This window comes from Sorex fumeus, unplaced genomic scaffold, assembly GCF_029834395.1.
Source record: "Sorex fumeus unplaced genomic scaffold, SorFum_2.1 ptg000169l, whole genome shotgun sequence".
In the NCBI taxonomy this organism is placed as follows: Eukaryota; Metazoa; Chordata; class Mammalia; order Eulipotyphla; family Soricidae; genus Sorex; species Sorex fumeus.
Window position 1 is genome coordinate 10,287,324 of NW_026606226.1, and position 18,350 is coordinate 10,305,673.

The 18,350-nt window shown below is 57.4% G+C and overlaps 2 protein-coding genes across 2 annotated transcripts; both read left to right on the top strand.

The window, feature by feature from the left end:
* The first annotated feature begins 246 nt into the window (after positions 1-246).
* Positions 247-6,816, top strand: FOXRED1 (FAD dependent oxidoreductase domain containing 1). Its single transcript, XM_056107713.1, has 12 exons — positions 247-368; positions 2,139-2,359; positions 3,128-3,238; positions 3,430-3,548; positions 4,389-4,483; positions 4,652-4,753; positions 4,988-5,064; positions 5,275-5,435; positions 5,531-5,660; positions 5,806-5,910; positions 6,068-6,326; positions 6,589-6,816. Exons 1-11 carry the CDS (start codon positions 284-286, stop codon positions 6,320-6,322), a joined length of 1,461 nt encoding a protein of 486 aa, XP_055963688.1. The 5' UTR covers positions 247-283; the 3' UTR covers positions 6,323-6,326; positions 6,589-6,816.
* Positions 6,817-14,586: 7,770 nt separating this feature from the next.
* TIRAP (TIR domain containing adaptor protein) lies at positions 14,587-18,140 on the top strand. Its single transcript, XM_056107721.1, has 4 exons — positions 14,587-14,707; positions 14,883-15,041; positions 16,499-17,068; positions 17,945-18,140. The coding sequence occupies exons 2-4, from the start codon at positions 14,975-14,977 to the stop codon at positions 17,962-17,964; spliced, it is 657 nt and encodes a 218-aa protein (XP_055963696.1). The 5' UTR covers positions 14,587-14,707; positions 14,883-14,974; the 3' UTR covers positions 17,965-18,140.
* Positions 18,141-18,350: the final 210 nt, after the last annotated feature.

Sequence of the window (18,350 nt, forward strand, 5' to 3'; positions counted from 1 at the left end):
GGCCCGGCCCGCGGGCTTCCCCGCCCGCCGCCCCCGCCGCCCGCGGCGCGCAGCACTGACGTCACTCCGGGCTGGCCAATGGCGGGCGGGGGCGTTCCCGGGCGGGGCTTCGGGGGACTCGGCGGCCAATAGCGCGGAGAGGCGGGGTCTGGGCCGCGCGGGAGCCAATGGGCGCGCTCATCGGGCGTGACTGGCGGCCCGGCCCGGTGACGGCGTCGCGTGGTTGATTGAGGGCTCGAGTCGAGTGCAGCGCTGCCGGACCGACACTTGTCGCCTATGGGCCATGCTCCGCAGGGTCTTGCAGCTCGCCTCGAGCCGGGCCTTCGTGAGCCGGAGGCTGAGCACACGCAGAGGAGACTCTACTCGGGGTAAAGTTGAGAGCAACGGAGGGGATCGTGTTTCTGGGGTGCCCCGAGTCTTCCAGCTACGTGGCTTTCAGAATTCAGGACCCCGGGTCGGCGCATGCCGGAAAGACAAGGGCAGAGCTGGGAAAGGAGGTTAAACTTCCTGCCAGGACCCGGCGAATGGATCCCGAGGCTGTCCTTTCTCGGGTGACAAACCCCGGGTCTTCCTATGCTTCAGTTTGCCGGCAGAATAATAGAGCCCGCCAGACCCATGATGGCACAGTTGAGCTTTCAGACCTGCTGGTGTGCAGGATCCTGCGCTTAGTGCTGTGGCCCTAAAGCAGGGGAAGAAGAGAAAGAGAGGATGCAACATGCCCTGGAGGTGCCTGCAGTGTAGCTGGAGAGGGAAGACTTAAAAGAGGTCAGTGCAAAACTGCTTAGGGCCCAACCTGGGAATGCCCCCTGCACTGCGAGTTCCTGAAGTTAGCGGACATAGTAGACGTGCCTTGAACCGGTGGAAATTGGGATCAGCCTTGAAGGATAAGAGTGGCTCAGGGAAAGTGTGTGCTTCGGGTTCTGAAGAACTGAGCAAAGGTTAGGAGGAGAAAGTGTCATTCTTATGCAAAGAATTAGCAAAAGCCACTCTGTAGAGGTCATAGTGGGTAAATGTATTGCAGACCCGTTTGGCAAGCCTTCCTCTTCAGAGGAAGATTTTTAATGCTGCTTTGAACTTTTTTTTTTTTTTTGTGGTTTTGTGGACCTGAGGATTGAACCCAAGGAATCACATGCAAATTATGGGTTAAACCACCGAACCATCGTCTTGAGCCCAAAGATACAGGACTTTGATCCTTAGAGTAATGGAAGGACCTGGGATATGGCTCAGTTGGCACAGCTGCACCTTGCATGTGCAGGGCCCTGTGTCCGATCCCTGGCACTCTGTGACCCCCTCTGATGTTTCCTCCCCTCACCAAAAAATAATAATAAAAAAAAAGTCCCGGAATAACACAAAAGTGCAAATATTTTTAGAATAATGGAAAGCCATTGGAAGACTTTTAACAAGTTAAATGCTGATGAACTGTCATTTAATGAATACTTGGGGAAGATTCAAGCTATGTTATAGAAAAGAAGTTGGGGGCTAGACCAATAGTCTGTGGGTTAGGGAGCTCGCCTTGCATATGGCCGATCCCAGTTTAATCTTCGAACACCATCAGAAATGACCCCTGAGCACAGATGCAGGAGTAAATAAACCCTGAGTGGCCTCAAACAATACCCACCCCCTCCCTCAAGAACAGAAAAAAACGTTGGGCAGTTTCAAGAGGGACATTAAAACAGTTAGGAGACTTTTGTGTTAATACAGGAGAGAGATTATAGTGGCTTGGTCTGGGGTGAAGTGGCAGAGAGAGTAAAAGTAAGGGGACACATTGGGCTGGGGAGATTAGCTCAAAGCACTGGCATGCATGTGGAGGGACCGGTTTGATCCCCAACTGTCCATGCATTGTGGCTATGCAGTCCCGATGGCCCCTGAGAACTGTTGCAGAGACCTGAAGGGGGCGGGGGGCACAAAGGTTGAAGAGATCGTTAGGAGGCTCAGTTGTCCTGGTGGGCTGCATGAAGAGGCAGCGAGGGCATTTAGGCAGAGGCATAGCTGGAATCCTGCTGGGTGCCAGGTGGCCACAGGAGGTTGGATGATGGTGGGGACTGGCCGTCTTCCTTCTACACCTCCCCGATCCCCCTCTGCGAACGCCGCTGGGAACGCGACAGCTGGCTATCTCTGACGGCGACTGTGCTCCACAGATTGGGAAGGAAAGGTGTCGGAGATTAAGAAGAAGATCCAGTCCGTCCTTCCCGGAGGGGCCTGGGACCCCATATATGACACCAGCCACCTGCCTCCTGAACACTCGGATATCGTGATTGTGGGGGGTGGGGTGATTGGCCTGTCCGTGGCCTATTGGCTGAAGAAGCTGGAGAAGCAGCGCGGTGCCGTTCAGGTGCTCGTGGTGGAGCGGGACCCTACGGTAAGGGACCCCATAGTGAGGCCGGGGGCAGGGATGAGGAAAGGTCACTAGGTCTCCTTTGCACCGTGTTGAGAAATGATCCCTGGTGCTTCTCAAACTGGGGCCCTTGGCAGAGGTTTTTGGCTTTTAGAGTAAATTTCACAACTTCCGATTGCTTGAGGTGGACAGGTCCAGCCAAGAGAGCCGCATTCCAGCAATGACCCCCATAGATGGCCGTTTCCACCTGCGTTGGGCTCCTTCTGTGGCTTTGCCCTCTAGTCTTTCCTGTTTGCCGCTGTCAGCTGGCCACCGCATGTGTTAGTTCTTTGTCCTGTTCTGAGAGGAAAGGCTCAGCACCAGCCCTTTGGGCAAATGACTGACCATTGCTGGACCTCCAGGCCAGCACTTTTAGGTGGCAGCCCCTCTGTGCACTGCACTTTGGCAGGGATTTTGAGAATTCCTGGGCCCCTGGAATGATGCCTCAGGGGACAGGAGCAATAGTACAGCGGGAAGGACATTTGCCTTGCACACAACCAGCCCAGATTTAATCCCTGGCATCCCATATGGCCTTCTGAGTACCGCCAGGAGTAATTCCTGAGTGCAGAACCAGGAATAACCCCTGAGCATCACCGGGTGGGACCCAAAAAGAAAAGAAAAGAAAAAAATGTCTCGTCCTCAGTTTCTCGAGTACAGACTAACGAGAAGGGGCCCCAGAAGAATGGCTTAGTGGCTTATGGGTGCGTGACTCTGGGTCCCCCTGGGACACTGAGCTCCCCTCTCTGTCCTCAGTACTCCCGGGCCTCCACCGGGCTCTCTGCCGGCGGCATTCGCCAACAGTTCTCCTTGCCAGAAAACATCCAGCTCTCCCTCTCCTCTCTCGACTTCCTCCGGAACATCAACGTATGTGCATTTTGAGGTTGGGGCCGGGGACCCCTCCGTTAGCCAGAGAGGGGTTGCTGGGCCACATATGGGTAGGGGGAGCAGGGGCTCAGTTCCCAGTGGGGGGCCTGCAGGAAAGCCTTTCCCTGGGCTGGGCCTCGGAAGCGCTTCTGCCCTTCAGGCTGCCCTGAGGCGCTGTTCTGTGCACGCAGGAGCACCTGGCTGTGGTCGATGGCCCCCCGCTGGACCTCCACTTCCACCCTTTAGGTTACCTCCTGCTGGCCTCCGAGAAGGAAGCTGCGCTCATGGAGAGGAACGTGAGGGTGCAGAGGTGGGTGCCTGCGAGGGGTACGTGCACACACGCGTGCAGCGCCCCACCTGAAGAGCTGCTCCCCCACTCCCAGAGCCGTGTCCCTCAGGGGCACGGGCCTCCCCCGGCCCAGTGCAAGCACCAGGGCCAGAAGCAGTACTGCACGGGCTCCTAGGGCTGCCAGATTCTAGGAACACTCACAGACACACACACACACACACACACACACACACACACACACACACACACACCAGGCCTGGCAAACCCCATCTCCAGGGAGAGCCTGGGAACCCTTCAGCTCCTCCTATAAACCCGGTGAGCTCTGGGGCCCCTGTGGTCTCTGACGCGTTCCCTCGGCCTTGAGAACACCCCCATTTTACATGTGGGGAAACTGAGGCACGGGGGGAGCGGTGATGCTGGGATTTGGGCCCAGAGGTCTGGTTCTGAGTGTGCACTTTGGGGAATTGTCCAGAGGAGACAGATGTGCCGCAGGGTGGCTCTGTACGAGGAGGGGTCGGGAGGACCAGGAAGAGGGAGGGAATGGCCAGTGTGTGTGGCCAGTGGGCCCCCGAGGGGGTAGCAATCTAGCACTGTAGCACTGTCCTCTAGTTGTTCCTCGATTTGATCGAGCGGGCACCAGTAACATCTCACAACAAATTGTGATACTTGTTGTTACTGGTTTTGGCATATGTAGGAGAGGAAATTCGGGTCTGATTCTGAGGCCTGACCAAGGGGCTTGGTCTGCACCCTTTCAGCCAGGGGGTAGGCTGTGCCCCGGGGGGGCAAGGGTGGACCAGCGGTGCGGGTCAACCAGTGCAGCCTCGCCACCTCAAACGCTGACCGGACACACGTTCGTCTCAGGCAGGAAGGAGCCAAGATTTGTCTGATGTCTCCTGAGCAGCTGCAGGCCAAGTTCCCCTGGATAAACACAGAAGGGGTGGCGTTGGCGTCCTACGGTGAGGCCCGGGGAGATGCGCCCTGCTTCCCTCCACCCCCACCCCTGCTCGCTCCTTCCACGGGACTGGGCTCCTCACCCAACATGGCACTGGCCTTCACACCCCAGGGACGAGTTGGGCTGCAGGGCAGGGCCCGCCCCCCCGATGTGTCCCCTTCTCTCCTCGCAGGCTTGGAGGGCGAGGGCTGGTTTGACCCCTGGTGTCTGCTCCAGGGCCTCCGGCGGAAGGTGCAGTCGATGGGCGTCCGCTTCTACCAGGGAGAGGTGACCCGTGAGTGAGGTGGGGGCCTGGCAGGGGTCAGCAACCCTCCTACCACAGGCCAGGCCCAATGGGCTATTCCCTGGGGGCTGCTGTCACGCACCTTCTCGTGACTCGCATCTCCAGACAGTCCCGGATCTCGTCCTGTGCGGCCACATGCCTCCGGCCTATTCTGGTGCCCTGGCCAGGTGCTCCCCCGTCTCCTCGCTTCCCCCCCCAACACACACAGCCGACTTCTCTCGGCAGGTTTCCTGTGCTCCCATGACTGCATGCAGACGGTGAACGGAGACGAGGTGACCTTGAAGCGCATCTATCAGGTGCATGTAAGTTCCCAGCCTTGTCCACTTCTGGTCTGGGACCCCCAGCCTTGTCCACGTCCAGTCTGGGGCCCCCAGCCTTGTCCACATCCGGTCTGGGACCCCCCCCCCAGCCTTGTCCATGTCCAGTCTGGGGCCCCCAGCCTTGTCCTCATCCGGTCTGGGTGAACGGAGGCAAGGGGGGGTCAGGCCCTGGCACACACTGTGTACCCCCAGGTGAAGATGGACCGCAGTCTGGAGTACCAGCCCGTGGAGTGTGCCATCGTGATCAACGCGGCCGGGGCATGGTCAGGCCATGTGGCAGATCTGGCTGGCATTGGGCAGGGGCCACCCGGGACCCTGCAGGGCACCAGGCTGCCCGTGGAGCCAAGGAAAAGGTAAGGGAAGTAGAGACGCCATGAAAAGTCTGGTCTGTGGGAGGAGGACACTGCACCCCCAGCTCTGATTCCTCACCCCACCCCCGAATCCACAGGTACCTGTACTTCTGGCACTGCCCCCAGGGACCCGGCCTCGAGACCCCCTTCGTTGCAGACAGCAGCGGGGCCTATTTCCGCCGGGAAGGACTCGGCCACAACTACCTGGGTGGCCGGAGCCCCTTGGAGGTTGGTAAAGGGGGTGGGGGGCTGGGAACACCCACGGAAGGGCCCAGCCCGAGAGGACCGAGCAGGGAACGCTGAGAAGAGGGGACTGTCGGTCCCTCGGCTGGTGGCCTGGGCAGCATCAGTCTCATCTCTGCTCACACTGCAGGAGGACGAGCCCGACCCGGGAAACCTGGACGTGGACCATAATTTCTTCCAGGAGAAGGTGTGGCCTCCCCTGGCCCAGCGGGTGCCCGCATTTGAGTCTCTAAAGGTAACTGCCGGAGCCAGGACTCAAAGGTCACCGAGGCGCCCTCAGCTGTGCGCCCCCTGGTGGTGACCCTGATGGTGTCAGAGCTCCTGACCACTGGCCCAGAAGTGGGGGGCCCCCCGCGGCTGCTGTCCCAGACCCCCGGTGCATGTTCCTGCAGGTGCGGAGTTCCTGGGCGGGCTACTACGACTACAACACCTTCGACCAGAACGGCGTGGTGGGCCCCCACCCGCTCGTCACCAACATGTACTTTGCCACGGGTTTCAGCGGCCACGGGCTCCAGCAGGCACCAGCTGTGGGGCGCGCGGTGGCCGAGATGGTACTGGAGGGCCACTTCCAGACCATCGACCTGAGCGCCTTCCTCTTCAGCCGCTTCTTCTTGGGAGAGAAGGTGCTGGAACACAATATCATCTGAGCTGGTGAGACCTGCCAGCTGCCTCCATCCTGTGTGCGGGCTCCCTCCTCCCTCTCCCCTCCCCCCCTTCCCTCCCCCTTCCCTCCTCTTCTTCCTCCCTCCTCACTTCTCTCCCTCCCTCCTCTCCTCCTCCTTCCTCTCCTCCATCCTCCTCTTCTCTCTCCTCTCCTCCTCCTTCCTCTCCTCCACCCTCCTCTCCTCTCTCCTCTCTTCTTCCTTCCTCTCCTCTTCCCTCTCCTCCACCCACCCTCTTCTCCTCCCTCCAGGTGCTGCTTCCTCCCTGGTCAAGGTGGGAGGTGGACTCGTCCCCCCTGAAACTGTCTATGGCCCCCGCCAACCCCGAGTGCAGGAGCAGACCCAGAGTCCAGCTGCGGCCACCTCTGTGGAGACCCTGCAGAGCACCTCCTGGTCTCAGGCTACGGCCCAGCTCTGCTTCCTGGTGCCCTCCCGGCAGAGCTCAGACAGCAGCGGGGACAGCTTGGCCTGACCTCAGCCCCCTGCCCACTCCTGCGATCTCTCCATCAATAAATGCGCCGTCTCCACCTGCCAGTCTTCCTGTCTGCCCTGGGGTTGTTTCGCGGCCACTGCTATCAAAACACCCCAGTGACCGGCTCTGGGCTGGGAGCCGACAGGTTGAAGGGGTCAGGCAGCATATTGAAAGCCATGGCCTTCTTCTGGGTGCCTTCGGGGCCTGTTGTCCAGGGCAGGTTGAGGTCACCGGTCTGGACAGCATTTCCTCAGCTCCGGCTCAGCGCCAGCCCCAGCTGCTGCACCTTAGAGACGAGCACTAGCGGGCAGAGCCCAGCGGCCAGGCCACTTCATTCTCCCGCCGCTGTCCTTCCGTCTCACATGCTCGGGCGCAAACCCGCTGCATCGACGCACGGGAGAGTCTCGGGAGCAAACCCACGCGCCCACGTGTGGGAGAGTCTCCCAGGAGCAAACCTGCTGTATCCACGCACCCCATGTGTAAGGAGTCTCCCGGGAATAAACCCGCCGCATCCCCACGCCTACGTGCTGGAGAGTCTTTCAGGAGCAAACCTCCATCCACTCACCCACGTGGGGGAGAGTCTCTAGGGAGCAAGCCTGCTGCATCCCCATGCCCACGTGCGGGAGTGTCTCTCAGGAGCACTGCATCCATGCTGCATCCATGCACCCCATGTCTAAGAGTCTCAGGAGCAAACCTGGTTCATCTGTGCACTCCCTGTGCGGGAGAGTCTCTCAGCAGCCGTGTTCTGAATGTCTTCTTTCCTTTTTATTATCTCGGGAGAGGGACCCTCCCCAGCAGTGGTCAGGGGCTGCCGGCCCCTCCTGGCGTGCCCTAGGGCTGTGGGCTGCTCAGCAGGACCTCTGACAGATAAGAGAAGTGCTGGCCATGACCACTTCCCTGGCTGCACTGACTTTTCTCTGTGAGATACGTTTATTTGGGAAGTGAGAGGAGGAAGGAGAGAGTGAGCTGCCTGTTCAGGAGAGAGTGCCCTGTGCTCGTCTGCAGAGTGGCACCCCAGGAGGTAGCCAGGAGGTAGGAGGAGTGTGTCTCCATCAGGGCCTGCAGAACCTGCTCAGCTGTGCCCCCTGGAGACAGAGCAGCCAATAGCCTCAGTTTCCCTGGGGCATCAGTGCCAGGCAGGCTGGGCCCCAGCATCCTCGCCAGGATGGCCTTTCCCATCCAAGCCCCCTTCAAGCTGAGTGTCACCCTAGGAAAGCTCCTGTGGACGCCCAGCCCTCATTTTCTCGGTCATGCAAGCCCTCTGCTCATGATAAGAGGATTAAGTAAAAGCAGGAGTGGGCTGGAGTGATAGCACAGCGGGTAGGGCATTTGCCTTGTACGCAGCTGACCTGGGTTGGACCCCCAGCATCCCATATGGTCCCCCCAGCACCCCCAGGAGTGATTCCTGAGTGCAGAGCCAGGAGGAACCCCTGAGCACTGCTGGGTGTGACCCAAAAAGAAAAAAAAAACAGCAGGGGAGATGGTGCAGAGCGGGTAGGGTCCTGCTTTGCACTCAGCGAGCCGCGTTGAATTCCCAGGTGCACCTTGAGGATCCCCGGAGCCCTAACAGGAGTGACTCCTGGGGTCCGAGCCAGGAGCAAGCCAAGAAAGGTGGGGAGGGGTCTCTTTAGCACTGTCCTCCCGTTGTTCATCATCGATTTGCTCGAGTGCGGGCACCAGTACCATTTCCATTGTGAGACTTGTTGTTACTGTCTTGGGCATATCTAATACACCACGGGAGCTTGCCAGGCTCTGCCGAGCGGGCGGGATACTTTGTAGCTTGCGGGCTCTCCTAGAGGGATACTCTGTAGCTTGCGGGGCTCTCTTGGATGCTGGGAATCGAACCCCAGTCAACCTGCCGAGTGCAAGGCAAACGCCAGTGAATTAAGATACGGTTTTTCTCCTCCCCCACGGTGAACTAAAGCGGTTTCAGTTTCTCTGCGGGTTTCCAGGAACTCAGAGCGGCTGTAGCGAGGAGGTTCTCGGCGGGCCCCCTCCACCGAGCCGCCCTCCACCAAGCCCCTCTCCAAAGGCGCCGCGCCCCACTCCGAGCTCTGGGTTCTGGGGCGGGTACGGAGGAGGGGCCGCGCGTCCGGCAACGCGGCTTCCGGGGAGCCCAGCCGGTGGCCCAACTTCCCCTTGGCGGGGTGGGCCGGCAGCCGCGCGCCCGCGGGCAGGGAGACAGCGCCCGCCCGCACCGCCCCTGCGCCCGCAGTCGCACCCGTGCCCCGCGCCCCGCGCGCAGGTGAGCTCCAGGCCCGCGCCCCCCCCCCCCGCGCTGGGATGGGGTGCGGCGCCCCGGGGGGTGGGGTGCGGGCGCGCTGGACTGCGCTTTGCTGGGACCGCACGGGTTTCCGGGGCAGAGGGACCCCCGCTCGGGCTGGGTCCGGGGTCCCGGTCTTGGACTGCTGTCACCGCTTCGCCCTCCTGTCTCTAAGGCAACAAGATCCGCCTTTCCTTTGGGGTTCACCGGCAGGTCTGCTGCAGCAAGAGCATGCCGAGTGCGGGGGTCACCCCACTGAGCAGGAGGGGTGCAGCCTTGAGGAGGACGAGGAGGGGGCGCAAGGAGAATCCCCAAAAGGAGACACCTCCCGGGGCACCCCAGGGTCAGGGCTGCTCTGAGAGAAGTCACAGCCGGTGGTTCTGGAAAGTTTTCTGTGTGTGTGTGTGTGTGTGTGTGTGTGTGTGTGTGTGTGTGTTGGAAGGTACTGAAGAGGGCAGTATGCAGCTGATCTATTTCATCCCTGGAACCCCATAAGGTTCTGGAAAGTTTTCTGTGTGTGTGTGTGTGTGTGTGTGTGTGTGTGTGTGAGTGTGTGTGTGTGAGTGTGTGTGTTGTTGTTGTGTGTGTGTGAGTGTGTGTGTGCTGGAAGGTACTGCAGAGGGCAGTGTGCAGCTGATCTGTTTCATCCCTGGAACCCCATAAGGTTCTGGAAAGTTTTCTGTGTGTGTGTGTGTGTGTGTGTGTGTGTGTGTGTGTGTGTGTGTGCTGGAAGGTACTACAGAGGGCAGTGTGCAGCTGATCTGTTTGGTCTCTGGAACCCCATAAGGTTCTGGAAAGTTTTCTGTGTGTGTGTGTGTGTGTGTGTGTGTGTGTGTGTGTGTGAGGTACTGCAGAGGGCAGTGTGCAGCTGATCTGTTTCATCCCTGGAACCCCATGTGGTTCTGGAAAGTTTTCTCTTTGTGTGTGTGTGTGTGTGTGTGTGTGTGTGTGTGTGTGCTGGAAGGTACTACAGAGGGCAGTGTGCAGCTGATCTGTTTCGTCCCTGGAACCCCATATGGTTCTGGAAAGTTTTCTCTTTGTGTGTGTGTGTGTGTGTGTGTGTGTGTGTGTGTGTGTGCTGGAAGGTACTACAGAGGGCAGTGTGCAGCTGATCTGTTTGGTCTCTGGAACCCCATAAGGTTCTGGAAAGTTTTCTGTGTGTGTGTGTGTGTGTGTGTGTGTGTGTGTGTGTGTGTGTGTGCTGGAAGGTACTGCAGAGGGCAGTGTGCAGCTGATCTGTTTCATCCCTGGAACCCCATATGGTCCCCTGAGCACCACCAGGAGTGATCCCTGAGCACAGAGACAGGAGTCAGCCCTGAGCATAGTGGGGTGGAGCCCAACCTAACGCCGTCGTCCCTCCCAAAATTGAAATACAACTGAATATAGACAAGTGCAGGGATTCTAAGTTCCCTCCCCCAGCTTTCACACTGAGTGTGTCCAATGCTCTACATTGCAGGAAAACGGAAATATGCAAGACATGTAGGGGACCCCAGAAGCCCCCGACCCCATTTCCAGTCACTTTTGCCTGCTCTGTTCAGGATTTCAAGCTTGCTTCATTGTCCCTGTCTCTTTCTGTCACTGTCTCTGTCTGGTGTCTCTGTCTGTCTGTCTGTCTGTCTGTCTCTCTCTCTCTCTCTCTCTCTCTCTCTCATATGGATTCACTCCCTGGATCCACTCCCTGTCACCACAAAAATGACATTAATAAAATCCCACCTTTCTTTCTTATAACTCGTCCACCCAGCTCCCATCCTACCTCTTCTCTGTCCTGCTCTCAGTGTTCATGGGTCTGTTTTTATTTCTTATTTCTTTGTTCTGCACACCACTTTTATCTCCTGATATTGCACACATGGGTGAAAATCAGCCAATACTTGTCTTTTCCTTCTGTCTTATTTCATTTTGCCTAATCACTTGAGCTAACATGTCATCTTGCTTGCAAATGGCAAAATTTCATCTTTCTTTTATAGCTGAGTTGTATTCCATTCTAGAAATGCAGTATACAGTTTGAGCTGGAGCAACAGTGCGGCAGGTAGGGCACTTGCCTTGCATGTAGCTGACCTAGTTTGATCCCTGGTACTATACATGGTCCACATGCCAGGAGTGTTCCCTGAGTACAGAGCCTGGAGTAAGCCCTGAGCACTACCAGATGTGGCCCAGAACCAGAACAGGAAAGAAAGAGAGAGAGACTGAGACAGAGACAGAGAGAGGAAGGGGAAAAAAAGGAAGGAGATTAATCAGTGGCTGAATAAATAGCAGTACTCCTACATTTTAAAAAAAAAGGAAGAAGAAATTCTGATTTAAATCTGACATTTTCCATCGCCCACGGATGGCCTCTCTGGCTCCTGATCAAGCTGGTTAACGGCCATGATCCCAGAGACTCAGAAACAAATCTCGAAACCCAGCGGCTTTTGGCAGAAATGCATCTGGACCATGCAGTAGGTTACTGTCGCTGGGCCACCCCAGGAGGGAAAGGGTGTTGTCTCTCTGCCTGCTTCCCCTGGCGGCTCTGTGGCTGTCATCCTCCAGAAGCCATTGGACAGTCAGGTTTGGGCCCGCAGTGACGAGACATTTTGGACCTCATGGGATGGGGGTGGAGCCGGTCCTGTCCTCCCCACCCCAACAAGACCCCAAGTCATTGCCCACGAAAGGTCTCTCTGGCTCCTCATCAAGTTGCTCAACAGTCATGATCCCAGAGACTCAGGAGCAAATCTTGGAACCCAGCAGGTTTTGGCAGAAATCCCTCCAGATTTAAGTGTTAAAATTTTGGAATTTCAAAATCGTGCGGCCACTACTGCAGCCACGCGACATCATATGTTATTCATAACCAGCAATAGAAAACAAATTGTCTACTGTTGCCTTTTCAGCAGATCTGAGTGTTGGGATAAAATCTCAAATAATAATGGTGGGTCCGGTGTCAAAATATTGAATGTGATTAAAGTAGAGAGAGAGTGATGTGGAAATCATCTGCCCCACAGGTAGGGGGAGGGTGTGAGCTGGGGGTATACTGGGGTTGTTGAGGGTGGAGAATGGGCACTGGTGAAGGTACAGGTGTTTCATTGTATGACCGAGACTTAGACCCGAAAGCTTTGTAACTGCTCGCATGGTGATTCAATAAATAAATTTATAAAAAAAATGAAGGGCTGGAGCGATAGCACAGCGGTAGGGCGTTTGCCTTGCATGCAGCCAACATGGCTGACCCGAGTTCGATTCCTCCGCCCCTCTCGGAGAGCCTGACAAGCTACCGAGAGTATCTCGCCCGCACGGCAAAGCCTGGCAAGCTCCCCATGACGTATTCGATATGCCAAACACAGTAACAAGTCTCACGATGGAGACGTTACTGGGTCCGCTCGAGCAAATTGATAAAAAATGAAAAAAAAAGTAAGGTGGAGTTCATACACAATTTAATCAGCTAATCAGTGGCTGAATAAATAGCAGTACTCCTACATAAAAAAAAAATCTGACATGTTCGGTTTCACTTAATGTACATCCTTAGCTCTTAGCATGGTAAGCAAAGTGTTCTTGGCCAGCACTGTGTAATGTTCTTTATATTTTGAAAGCATTTCAGCCAGTGTGTTTAGTGATAGTTGTTTCTGTGTAAATTCCAGGGCATTTAGTTAGTTAGTCTAATTAGGGGGTGTCCAGTGGTGCTCAGGCGTAGTCCTTCAGTGCTCTAGGGTTAGTCCTGTCCGTGCCGGACATCCTGCAGAGCTGGGATGGCACCTGGACCTCCCACTGGCAAAGCACATGCTTCAGCTGTTTGTGCATCTCTGCAGCCCCTCTGCAGGCCAGGCCGACTGTGAGAGACCCCAAGTCCCTCAGCCCTTCATTTGCTCTGTCACTAGACTGGGCCGCCGTTAGACGTGTCACTGGAAGTGACAGTCACCACAATGCAGCACTCTGCCATTGGACTCCCACTTTGCTTATCAATTTGCATGAGTAATAGTACAGCGCGTAGGGCGTTTGCCTTGCACGCGGCTGACTCGGGTTCGATTCCCAGCATCCCATGTGGTCCCCTGAGCACTGCCAGGAGTAATTCCTGAGTGAAAAGCCAGGAGTAACCCCTGAGCATCACCGGGTGTGACCTAAAAAGAAAAAAGGGGGAAAAAAAAGCTATTAGGCAACACCTTCCTTCAGCCCCAAAAACAAACATTTGCTGGGACGTAGGATCGCATCAGCACTGATGTAAAAGAGAACAGATGTGAATAGTACTGAGTTACCTAAGCTAGAGTTTCTCAACCTGGGGCCATATGGTCCCCTGCGGGTCCCCAGGATATTTTTTGGGGGGGGGCGCAGGTGACAACTGCGTAAATGGTGGGGGCATAGCACGAGATTCAGGAGACAACCAGTAGGACAGAGAACCACAGGCAGGAAAGGGCCACAGTCAGACACAGGTTGAGAAACACTGTTCTATGTCCTGAACTTAATGGCTCCAATCACTAGATTCTTTCATTATTTAAAAAAAAAGAAAAGTGGAAGGGCTGGAGAGATAGCACAGTGGGTAGGGCATTTGCCTGGCACGTGGCCAAGCCGGGTTCCATCCTCAGCATTCCATATGGTGCACCGAGCACCAACTGGAGCAATTTTGGAGTGTATGGCCAGGAGTAATCCCTGAACTTTTTGGGTTTGGGGCCCCCCCAGAATGATTTTGGGGGGAATTTTCGGAGTTTGGAAGAACATCCAGCAGTGCTCAGGGGCAACTCCCAGCTCAGTGCTTTGGGACCAGGCAGTATGAGGGATTGAATCAGGGTCTCCTGCATGCATGTTTGCAAAGCACGTGCTTTGCCCATTGAGTTCTTTTTGGCCCCTAGGTTATTTTGTTTTGTTTTGTTTTGTTTTGTTGTGGGGCCAGGCTCGGTGGTGCTCAGGGCTTCCTCCGAGCTCTGTGCTTTGGGCTCAGAGGACCATATGGGGTGTCAGAATGGAACTCAGTTTGGCCGAACGCAAGGCAAGCGCCCATGCTGCTATGCTATCGCTCAGGCCCCACCTGGTTATGTGAAATGCCTGTCAACCTTCACTGTTTTCCGAGTCATGTTTGTAGCGCCCGTTAACACTTGATATAAACTACCTACCAATGTAATCTTCACCATAACATTGAGACAGAATGACTCTGATTTCTGTTTCACAGATAAAGGGACTAAAGGCTAATGATAAGGGAGAAAACGAAACTTTCCCAAGACCAAAGCTAAGAGGTGAGTATCCTAGCGGGCCCTGCTGAGCCCTGGACATGAGCTGGGCAGGCCGAAGAGGGCGGGATGCTATGGTTGCGGGCATGAGCCCCAGAAGAAAGTCGCCAGGTTTCCCAGCCCTGTTTTCTTTTCTTTTCTTTTCTATTTTTTTCATTTTTGGGACACACCTGGCGATGCTCAGGGGTTACTCCTGGTTCATGCACTCTGGAATCACTCCTGGCAGTGCTCGGGGGACCATATGGGATGCTGGGAATCAAACCCAGGTTGGCCGTGTGCAAGGCAAACACCCTACCCGCTGTGCTATTGCTCCAGCACCCCCAGCCCTGTTTTCTCTCTCCCACTCAGCACCTGGAGATGCGATTACTCGCCTTCCTTCTCCCATTCAGCCCTGATGTGTTCTGGGCCGGCCGGAGCCGCACACAGCCCCTCCGGTCATGCTGAGCTCGAACTCTGTAAGTCCCACTTGGTCCTGCAGGTTGGGGGCGGGGGGCCGATCTGAAACTGCGTCTGTGCCACTGGGGCTACCTCTGTCCATCAGGATCGAGGCTGAGTGTGGGAGGACACACAGATCTCTGGGGTCGCTCAGGAGAACCGCAGTGTGGCTGACCTGTGCTCTGTCCCTGGCAGGATGGCGGCTCCATGACGTCACACTGGGGGCCCCGCCCTCCACCCGTGTCCCCAATGCCTGGGCTCATGGGGTTGGTTCGGAGCCCGGCCCGATGGCATCGTCCATGTCCTCCCCACCGTCTGGCTCTGCCTCTAAGAAGCCTCTGGACAAGATGGCTGGTGAGTGGAGTCACTCCTCATTCTGCTCCAGCTCCCGTCAGAGGGTCCCCAGGGTCCCTACAGCGTGGGAGGGGGCTGACCCAAATGAGGGGGTTGAAGGAGTTGGGGTCACTCACAGCTTCCCCTGGCCTCCTCGGTCCTACCTGTCTTCATCCAGAGGCAGAAGCCCAAGGGAATCAAAACCGCCTCCAGAAACGGGAACTTCCGGTCCCGAGTCAAATCGGAGGGCCGGGGCGGGCGGGGGTGGGTCAGGGAATGGCAGGGCTGGCTTAGAGGTGCAGCATCTGGCTACCAGATACGAGCCTCAGCTTCCATCCCAACACCACCCGGGGGCTCTGGTGATCCCTGTGGCCCAGCCTTGGCATCCCTGTAGCTGCAGCGTGACTGGTTCCGAGAGCACCACGGCCCAGTGTGTGTGCAGCCCGGTCACTGAAACCTCACATGAGGGTGATAGGGTGGCGGGAGACGGCGAGAAGGGTTGGAGCACAGGTTTTGATGTGGGGGGGGGCGCCCGGCGTTTCATCCCTGGCACCGCACGGCCCCCTGAGCACTGCTAGATGTGGCCCCATAACAAAAACCAAAGCAAAACAAAGCGATAAAGCTAGAGGCATTGACTTGAAACTACGTGCTGTCTGTGCCAGTCGGTAACCCCGAAACGGGGGCTTGAAGGGCCCACACCCAGTCTGTGCGCCTGCCTCCCAGAGCAGAGACTTGTGTTGTTGCTTCCTGCTGCTGAGGGGACCCGTGTGGTGCTGGCGACCAAACCCAGGGCCCACGACGCTTGTGCTCTACCACTGACACTTCCTCCCCAGCCCAAAGTGTAGGGGGGGTTGCTTGGTTGATTTGGGGCCATGCCCAGCGGTGCTCAAGGACTGTGCCTGACTCTGTTCGGGGATCACTTTGGGGGAGGCGGGGGTGCTTGGGGAACCATATATGGTGCCAGGGATTGAATCCAGGTCAGCTGCATGCAACACAAGCACCATACCTGCTGTACTCTCTCCGGCCCGTGAAATGTAGGTCCCGCCTAAACCCCATGCCACCCGATGCTGAGTTGCCAGCTTTGTGTTACCTATTTGGCAAGCACCTGGGATTTCTCAGGGCCAAAGAGAGGCGACCCGTTGGTGCCTGCCCACCCAGAAAGGACAATCCCTGTTGATGGAAATCCACCTCCCCTCTCTGTTGGAAGCGGATTTGAGGGCCGGGGGCTCCCTTGGTAGCTTCATACGGCTCTTCTCTGCAGCCTTCCGGATGGGAGGTTCATGGGGAACTCTGGTTAAGGGGGCCAGGGCAGGTGAAGAAGGGTGAAACCATGGTTCCCCGTAGGCTGGTAGCTGGGAACTTTGCGGCACATCCTGTAGGGGGGTTCCCCAGGGTTGGCCAACAGGGGCCACTGCTTAGGGGAGATGGGTTGGGCGGGAAGAAGCTGTAGGCTGAGACCCAGTTTTCACCCCCCACAGACTGGTTCAGGCGGGCTCTGGCAAAGAAGCCCAAGAAGATGTCCAGCTCCCCAGAAAGCCCCTCCGGGACGAACACAGTGCAGCCCAGCTCCCAGCACGAAACCCCAGCCACGGCGTCCAGCTCCCCGGCCCCCACACCCGCACCCGAGGCCTCCAGCAGCGGCCGCTGGAGCAGAGACTATGACATCTGCGTGTGTCACAGTGAAGAGGACCTGGTGGCCGCCCAGGAGCTGGTCTCCTACCTGGAGGGCGGCCCCGGGGGCCTGCGCTGCTTCCTGCAGCTCCGTGACGCCACCCCCGGCGGCGCCATCGTGTCCGAGCTGTGCCAGGCCCTGAGCGGCAGCCACTGCCGCGTGCTGCTCCTCACCCCGGGCTTCCTCAAGGACCCCTGGTGCAAGCACCAGATGCTGCAGGCTCTGAGCCAGGAGCCCGGCGCCGAGGGCCGCACCATCCCGCTGCTGGCGGGCATCAGCCGGGACGCCTGCCCCGTTGAGCTGCGCTTCATGTACTCCGTGGATGGCCGGGGCCCAGACGGCGGTTTCCACCAAGTCAGGGAGGCCGTCTTGCGTTGTAAGTGCAGGGAGGAAGATGGGGGGTGGGGTGAGGGGGTCAGCCACAGCATGCAGTTCACAACCCGAGAGACTGGCTTTGTGCAGATTTTACATGCAGGGGGCCCAGGTTCGATCCCCAGCACCCCAAGGCCCCCCACCCCCGCCCTGGCACCACCGACATCATCCCAGACCACAGAGCTGCGAGTAGCCCCCAGCACACCAGGTGTGGTCCCCAAACCCAGAATAAACAGGAGCTGGAGGGGTAGAATAGTGGGTAGGGCTTTTGCCTTGCACTTGGCTAACCTGGTATCCCATATGGTCCATTGAGCAGCGCCAGGAGTAATTCCTGAGTGCAGAGCTAAGAGGAACCCCTGAGCATCGCCGCATAAGGCCCCAAACCAGACAAACAAAAACCCAAAACAACACCGTAACAACAAAATCACTGGAACCCAGTAGGTTCCTGGGCCTCAGCGTCCCCTGTGGTGGGTGGAGGACAGAGTGCATGTAAAGAGCGGAAGAGCACTGGCCTCCAATATGTGACACCCTCACATCCACACCCGTACCTGATGATGGGCCGGAGGCATTCAGAACCTGGCCTGGCACGGGTGAAATACTCCTGGTAGGTCCTTTTCGGCCACTGGTCCTAGTACTTGAATTCACAGCCCGTTTCTTCCAGTGCCAGCTGGCTGGAGGAAAGCTGGAGGGGCTGATGGTGAAGGGATGGTGGAACGAATAGGAGAGAGCCCCCTGCAAGAATGGGCGGGGGGGTCCAGTCCAGGGGCTTCAGAAGTGATCACTTAAGTAACAGGTCAGGGAGGCAGGCGCCTTTGGCAGGGAGGAGGGCCTGGGACGTGGGGAGAGTGACAAGCCTCACGGTGCTGTGTGTCTCTTTCAGATCTGCAGACACTCCGTTGACACTTGTGTCACCAGCGGGCCCCGAGTGTCATGAACTGGGGTGACAGTGCCCTGGGCCTGGACAAAAGGAGTAAGAACAGCGCTCACGGGGCTTTGCATGACCCGGCACGGGCTGTGGGAGCCCCAAGCCTGGGACAGTCAGGTACTGCCCCAGAAGGCTGTGGGGAAGCTGGGGACTCCCCCAGCCCCCGGAAGGCCCTAAGAAAGCCGGGGATTCCCCCAGGAAGCTAACGGGGAGCACCAGATGTCCAAGGGCGTAGGCAGCACAGGAGGACCCCGCCTCCCGCCTGCTGCTGGGCACAGGCTGTGCTGGGTTCCGGAGCTGTGCAGGGTGCGTTTTTCCCAGGGACCAAGCTCGAAGCCTGGGCTGCAGCCACCACCCAGAG